This window comes from Telopea speciosissima, chromosome 6 (assembly GCF_018873765.1).
Source record: "Telopea speciosissima isolate NSW1024214 ecotype Mountain lineage chromosome 6, Tspe_v1, whole genome shotgun sequence".
Taxonomy (NCBI): domain Eukaryota; kingdom Viridiplantae; phylum Streptophyta; class Magnoliopsida; order Proteales; family Proteaceae; genus Telopea; species Telopea speciosissima.
In genome coordinates this window covers 53,124,728-53,132,911 of record NC_057921.1, presented here as the reverse complement: position 1 = coordinate 53,132,911, position 8,184 = coordinate 53,124,728, and the positions used below count along the sequence as shown (strand labels likewise).

The following is an 8,184-nucleotide window of genomic DNA, read 5'->3' as shown; positions in this document are numbered from 1 at the left end:
TCAAAGTAATTCTATGATAAAGAGACCTTCAGATATAATTAGTATATCATCAAAGAAATCATAAAAGACAAAAAAATGTATAGGCCCACTTTGACTATAATGTAGCTCATACCAATGCTAATGAACCAAAGTTGACATAGACATTTATCATTATGTAGTAGTGAACTTACTTCATCAATTCAAACTCCCCATCAGGTGGCACAAAACTAACAGTCTTTTCCGAATTGAACCTTGTCAAGTTTACACATTGGTGGAATGTAACATCATCAAGCTCAATGGTCTTACCACTGTAAAAAGCAGCACCTTAAATAAGTTACAAACACCATATAGATATGAGATGAGCAATGCTGAGACAAAATAAGACAATTTATTAGGAAAATTTAAGATTGCCCATAGAGACCAAGATATTATGCTCAATACACTGCGGAAGACAATTTTCTCTTCAGGTTGTCAGGAACTCTTATTTTTCAAGAGAGAGGGGGGGGGGGGGAAGAACAGTCCTAAGGAATAAAAGGGGAAACTCTTTAAATCAAAACTCCGCTCAATGGATAACAAGAAAAGCCATTCATTGGCTACAAGTAGAAGCCTGTATACAAGGAATGAATGAGACCTACATATAAGAACTTCAACATCTCACCCCCACCCCCCCCCCCCCCAAAAAAAAAGTCCCCATAATTCTTCGAAACTCTAAGCCAACAATCTACCCTCTTAACCATGGTTTGAAATTTCAACCGAAATGTTGAAATTTTGGCAAAATGTTTCGGAAACGATAGGCCATGTGAATTAACAAGAATACCACATTTTGGCGAAACGATTCAAACCTCATATATAAATTCTAGATTTTAAATTCATTTTGTTGCACTTTCAAGTCTTTCACCATTATGCACACGAGCTTTGGAAACCCCAATTTTTTTGCTCAAATCCTTCGTTTAGCAGTTGAATCAAGGCCAGATGGTTGGCTTTAGAGCATCCACTTCAAGATTTAGGTGGATCTGAGCACAATGTCCAAACTTTCACCAAAATTTTGTGAACTTTCATGAAATATTTCGGTTTCGCAAGATGTCAAAACAAAACTTCATGCAATATGGAAAAAGCACAAGGTTTTGGTTGAAATTTCTGTTTCGGCAAAATTTTGACAATACGTGTGGTTTTGGTAGATCGAAACGATACTAACCCTTAATACAAAATGTATAGTATTGAATGAAATGGGTGGAAATTTTGACCCATTTCACTGGTTTCGACTCTTAAGGTTTGTGGAAACTTTGTTTTTGTGATTTTTTGCCAAAACACACTCCCATACAAGTGTGGAATAAGTTTTGGGCAGTAATGGAACGCATCGAAAGCAACATTTTGTTGTCTTCTTCACTCCCATATATTTGACTCTTTGTAATGAATCATGTATAACATTTGATAATTATGAAATGGTTATAATTTTATTTTTACTCATTACTAATGCATATTTTAGTTGTTCTAATTGAATTATGTGTGTTCTAGCACTAAATTTTGAGTGGAATAAGCCATATTAGGGAATGTATACAACAACGTACAACGTATTACCAACCTAGAGTCCAAAGCCAAACTACCATTTTTTGTGTATTTTTTTACAATCTAAGGGTTCCACTATGTTTAGAGGGCCTAAAATAGGGTTTCCTACAAGTTTCAGAATCTAATTTGGTCATTTGTTCCTCGAAACCATCCATCGAAACCATCCACAGAAACCTTCCAGGTTTTGACTGAAATTTTACAGTTTCGTGTCGGTTCCAAGCCTGGTAGAAACAAGGCTCGGAACCAGAACCTGAACCTGGAATCTTTTTTGAGCATCGATCTTCCAGTGGTTTTGACCCTCCCCAGAACTCTATGTGGTACAGACCTATGCAGCTATGCCTAGGGTTGTAACTTGCAATAGTGAATGAAAAACAGTTGCCAATTTGTAAATTGCACTTATTGTCTACGATGACACATTTTGACAATGATGCAATGTTAAATGGTTTCGCACATCGCTAATTGTGGAATTCTTTCCAATTTTATGGTTCTTCATTCCAATGTTTCAATGAATGTTGTATGTTCTAGGACTAAATCATGTGTAGAATAGGTTATATAAAGGAAAGAATACAATAGTGTCCAAAGCCAAACTACCATTTTGGGTGTATTTTTTTCAACTTTTTTGGGCACCGAAAGGAATTCTAATAGTCGATTTTAGAAGATGGCGTTATGGAAAAAGAAGTCTCCCTCCAGGACATCTATGCTCAGGTATTGAAAGGAAGGTCAGCTATTCTCCTTCCCGAGGTCTGCAAGATTGGCGGTGGGCTTGCTTTCAAGGTCTTTAAGGATGAATCCCTTGCATTTAATGGCTTTGAACTTCTTTAGCCACCTTGATTCTAAAAGCTCATGCCAAGAAATGGGTGATTCTATTGGCATCCCCTATACACTTGGTATACAACCTCTTCCTCACAACCAGAAAGGCATCTGGTATGGAGGTTTGTTTAACATGGGATGGTACTTTGGTAGAAGGCTCATCAAATCTATGCTGCAAGTCAAAGCCAATGGAATACACTACGAGATTCGACTTGCAGTTGAAGTTGATGGCATCTCATATGAGACCTACTAAGTACGGGCTCTAACTCTGATGGGTTTGTAACAACTGATTTCATGTTTCTGGACCACATGTTTCTGATTTCAAAAAGGCATGAAACTGATACACCGGGTATTTAGAAAGTTATGCTGGTAGACATCCCCCATCTGTTAAATAAGATATCACATCCCATTGATGAGAATTTAAATTTTAGTCTTAGATTTAACATTGCAATTCTAAGATCCCAGAATCCACTGCCAGTAAAGTTTTGATCATTAACCAGCTCAGATCTGATATATTAAGCTAGCAAAACTCTCTTTTTCCCAATTAAATAAATATAAATCATTATAGAAAGAAGCATCGGAAAGGAAAATAAATATATTAACATATAAATCCAAAATGGATAAGGCAGGTTTATCCCCAAAAGCTACCTTTTAGCGGGACGGGATTTAAGTTGTGATTCTTTTTCAAGACCAATTTTGTCATTTAATCCCAACTTCAAATCAGGCATGCCAGACAGGAAGCACTTCATGAGGATCTTCCCAGTCACATCACAACGCAGAACACTACCTGCAATCACCAATATATTTGATATTAACAAGAAAAACAGATATATATTGTGCCTATCAAAAGAGAGAAGTGTATTGTGCTTGTGTAAGAAATAAATAAACATCTTGGAGCTCCATCACATACCTTTTGAAGACATAAGAAGATTGACACTTTCCACGATGTCCAGAAATACCTGTAACACAAGAGGGTAAACATCCAGCACATTTGCCTTCCCATCGTAGAGTCTTATCATGGAAAAGGAAAGGAAGATAAAACCACCTCATTCTTCTTATAAACAAGACCTTCCCTTCGCCAGCCTACAGCACCAGTAACTTGTAGAGTAGCATTAGGAACTGGCTTATCTGCAGGCTGTCAATTTTTTCACATGGAAAAAGTAACTGATTAGAGAACCTTCAGCATACATGCACATGCATGGAAGCCTACTTATGCATATGCATGCATTGCAAACAAGAATGCTAAAACAGACACATCCCTGTAATATGTAGGTAATAAATGGTATACTTCCAGAGCAAGACATCATTCCTCATTATAAAAATTAAGGGTTAAATACACGTACCCCCCCTATAATGCACCCAATATTCCTCGTACCCCCCTAAGGTTCTGACAGGTACACGTACCACCCCTACTTTACCCCCCTAATGCCATTTAAGTCCACACCAAGTGTTAAATGCTAAAAAATGACCAAACTACCCTTTCTTCTATCTTTTCTAAAATTTGAAAAGACCTAATTGCCCTGACCTATTTGCTAAAATTTGAAAATACCAAAATGCCCTCATCTTCCCCAAATCATTATCTTCTTTTACATACCCAATACCACCACCACCCACCATTAACACCATCACCATCGTGAAGCCCCACCTCCGGTACCACCGCCACCCACCATTAACCCATTAATTTACTATTCCAATCCCAGATATAAGCAATTCAAGCCGTTCAAGCACTGAAACGAGCCGAAAGAGTTGACGAGACACAGATCGGTGTCATCTCGCCCTTAAGGTCTTTGAAGCCGCAAGGTCTGAGCGTTGGTACAAGACCGATTGCTCTCTGTACGCAGACATGGTGACGACATTAGCGAGGACAGGGATGACAGAGGAGATTGACCGTCTGATATCTGTGGATCTGGAAAGGGACGGGTTGGGCGCCGGTGAAGAACAAGGGCTCTCTCAGCTCATCAAGGCATTGATTGCGGCGGAGAGGACGGAATCAGTGGTGAGGGTTTTTGGGTTAGTGAAGAACAAGGGCTCTCTCGGCTCTCTATACGCAAACATGGTGTCTCTTGCTTTCTACCGGTATCAGCAACAGCACTGTGAAGTTGTTGTAACATAGTGCGCAATTTTAATGGCTGCTGTGGGCAATTCCATCCTTCTGTCTCGTGAGATCTTCTCTAAGAAGCAGAATGATGTTCCCTTTAAGAACCAATATTTTGGTGCTTCAGTTCTTCTTAAAACCCCACCTCGTCTAGCAACATCTAGGGTTAGGACTTTGATGTCGGTTCGATCAATGATGCAGGTTGATTTGGGGAATGTGGCTCGTTCTCCTGAACTCGTGGAAGCACCTTTAGTATTTGATTTGGTGGCTGGCGGCGGCGGCAGTGGTGGTGGTGGTATTGGGTATGTAAAAGAAGATAATGATTTGCGGAAGATGAGGGTATTTTGGTATTTTCAAATTTTAGCAAATAGGTCAGGCCAATTAGGTCTTTTCAAATTTTAGAAAAGATAGAAGAAAGGGTAGTTTGGTCATTTTTTAGCTTTTAACACTTGGTGTGGACTTAAATGGCATTAGGGGGGTAAAGTAGGGGTGGTACGTGGAATTATCAAGGGTGGTACGTGTACTTGTCAGAACCTTAGGGGGGTACGAGGAATATTGGGTGCATTATAGGGGAGTACATGTATTTAACCCAAAAATTAACTACATATTGCATATAGGAGACAACCTACAGACATGATGAATCTGGAGATTAAAATTTTTAAGTACATATCTCTCAAACTAACCTTGGATGAGAATGGTGAGCGGACTCCTTCCTGAGTAATGTAAAGCTTCAAAATTTCCGGAGAAAGATTTTGAGGATAACCAAAGTCCATTATTTCTGCATGTATTGGAAAAAGAGTTACTACTATAATAACATGATCCTAATTATAACAACAAAAAATACAAAAGAAAAGGGATTGCTGGCCTTCCATTTCAAGCATAATGATTTGGGAAGCAAAAAATGCTAGATGATAATTCAAATGCCACAGAAGGAAACAAAGCAAGCAGAGAGCTCAGGAGAGAATTTCAATGAAAGACAGCAGAAAAACAGACACTTAAAAGTCCCAAAAAGAGAAGGGGCTAAGCAGCCATGACCGAATAAATAAAATCAATATATAAGAATGAAACAGTATCATATGGTTGGACAATGAAGAAATCAATCAATTTGTCCTTTAGGCATAAAATTATTAGGCTTGACATACTGATGCATTTTTATTCTATAGTGAAGAGAAACACAAAAATAGTGTTATAATAGTACAAGATATATTCAACAATTTTAGTATCAGTGGATAAATTGTGCAAGCAGCCAAGATAAAGGGAATTAACTGAAAGACAGAAGTTACGAATGAATGCAACTGTTGCTGACAACAAATAACAATTTACAATGAGAAGGTCCAACAAAATACAAACCCTTCCCGAGGTTCCGGACAAGTTTATCTAACTCCCCTTGGATTTCTGGAACAACAATGTGAAGTCAGTGACTATACATGTCATCATATTTTGAAATTTAATAATATTAAATGATTTTTTTCCATTTGTCGCTTGCAATTGCATATTTTAATTCATTTCAAGTTTCATCCCAAAATATGGCCGTTTGAACAACGAAATGGTCAAACTAAACCATGCACCGAAACCTGCAGGATTCTCACACGGTTTCGATCGAAATCCGAATTATTTCGGTCTTGACCAGGGTCAAACCCGATTTCTTGAGCCTTGAGGGAGGGACAGTGGCATATTCAGAAGTCTCATGAGGTTTCAATATTTGCACTAATCTTTATATGAAGGAATAAGGCTTATGTGGTAGTAACTAGTATTTTGAACTATTTTTGCCACCCCCAATCAATAGGGTAGAATATTGATTAGAATTACAGAGCAGTGTCCACATGGTTTCAATAATCGGTCTATCCTGATTGTCAGGATCAGGATTGGCTGAGGCTTATCAAAAGTGTGTTGCATAATGGATAATCTGATTGGTCCACAGTGGACTAGCTGATCCATCCTTGACCAGACTAGGGATTGGTTAGGTTTGATCCCACCTCAGATCTTGACCCCTTGGACCTTGTTTTTCTTCATCATATTAATAATCCCAACCATTCGCAATCGCAATACCAAAAGCATGCTATATTGATGCAGTTGTGTTAGACATTGATCCCATATGGAGCTCTAGACGCAAGTCTAGAAGGCCCACAAAGGTGACAGTCCAATGGGCCGAAAACAAGCTTTGGGTACTTATTTTATAAGTCAGGCCTTTTAATTCCATGGGTTTCATAGGCCTAATTTGTAAGCCAATAAAGTGAGGGTAAAGTTAGTACACGAAATTAATGTCTTTAGTTAAGTGTTTGAGCTAAATTAGGATGCTTAATAGCTCCATAGCTTTTGTGAGCTCTGTTTTGAGTTTATTTACTTTAGTCAAAATAAGAGAGTGATTAGTAGTCATTTTATGACTCAATTTAGGAATCTTAGGTCTTTGTCTATGTAATACAACCACCCCCCCCAATCAAACGAAGATGATTTGAACAAAGAATATAAGTTCTTTCAAAAGAGTTTTGGAGCTGTTGAGGCATATGGGATTGGTATCCCAGATTTGAATTCTTCTCTTTTCTTCACTTCTGTTTTCTTCTCCTCTCTTCTTTTTTTTTTTTTTTTTCCCTTCCATTGATTACAAGGTAAGTTTCTGAAATTCTACCGTATTCTTCTTCTGTTTGCTATTCTGAATTTCTATATCAACTTCTAGTTACCGTTCAGGTTTCAAAATCTGATCTTTCCAATCGAAACTAGAAATCCTACAACTACTATACTTCTTCTATATCTCAGTTTTTTGTACTGATTTTCAAGATCTAGTTCCAGATCTGTTGTTCTACTGCTATTGCTGAATCTGAATATGGTTTCTGATCTGTTCTTAGACCTGCATATGCATTATCCATCAATTTCAGAAATCCTTCTCTTACTCAAATTCTTAAATTCTGATTTCTGAAACATCATTTTTTGGGGTCTCTAGTTAATCTTTACCGGATTTTCTATAATCTAATCTGAAACTCCATAGACTTGCCCATCGAACTTTGCAGCTTTCTAACTTTCCTACTTCCAATAGGATTACTCCATTTCTCTGAATTTATCCACTAGATTTAGATCATCTTTTGCAATCCTGTTATACTGACATACTTACTGAGTAGAGCAATCTACCAGAATTTTATGCATATCAAATTTGTATTGATTGAGTTATTCCATTTTCTCTTAATTCCTATACCTGCAATCCTATCGCAAGCTACTCTTCCACTGGAATTCTCTGGTTCAGGATTAGCACTGCATTACATACTGAGGACAGTACAGTAGCATCTATTCAAGCTAGACCATTTATACATGCATATGTACAAAAATCAGAATATAAAACAATATGAGATTAAAGACACACACTTTGCAAAGTCAGAAAGATGGGTCAAAATATGTACCATCTAAAAGCTCATAAATCAGAACAAAGTTATTGCGGATAGCATCTTCGTCAAACGCTCCACCAAAATAAGATTTAAACAGATTGACAGCCTGCACAGAAATTATTGAAAAAAGGATGAATAAGCTTGAAGAAAATAAATTCACAGAATCAGGTTACAAAAATAAGTTAATGGTTCCAAAAGAATAATGCATGTCTGGATTACTACTAATAACAAAAAGCAGAAATCTATCTTTCCTCCTTTTGAAGCTATTAAATTAAACCATGATCTAAGATCAAGAGATTTTATTTGTCAAATACATCATGAAACCTTCTGTTAAATTATTTCTACGCAACTTTTTTTTCA

At 37.4% G+C, this 8,184-nt stretch overlaps 1 protein-coding gene across 2 annotated transcripts in view; it reads right to left on the bottom strand.

The window, feature by feature from the left end:
- LOC122664931 (AP-2 complex subunit mu-like) overlaps nt 1-8,184 on the bottom strand; it is a 32,082-nt gene that overhangs the window by 13,697 nt on the left and 10,201 nt on the right. The window contains exons 3-8 of one of the 2 annotated variants that reach the window (XM_043860970.1): nt 7,840-7,930; nt 5,134-5,228; nt 3,401-3,490; nt 3,266-3,314; nt 3,004-3,142; nt 171-287 (exon numbers count right to left, since the gene is read on the bottom strand). In XM_043860970.1, coding sequence (XP_043716905.1) covers nt 171-287; nt 3,004-3,142; nt 3,266-3,314; nt 3,401-3,490; nt 5,134-5,228; nt 7,840-7,930 — 581 coding nt within the window. Of the gene's footprint in view, nt 1-170; nt 288-3,003; nt 3,143-3,261; nt 3,315-3,400; nt 3,491-5,133; nt 5,229-7,839; nt 7,931-8,184 lie in introns of both variants that reach the window. The other variant, XM_043860969.1, reaches the window with a different exon arrangement.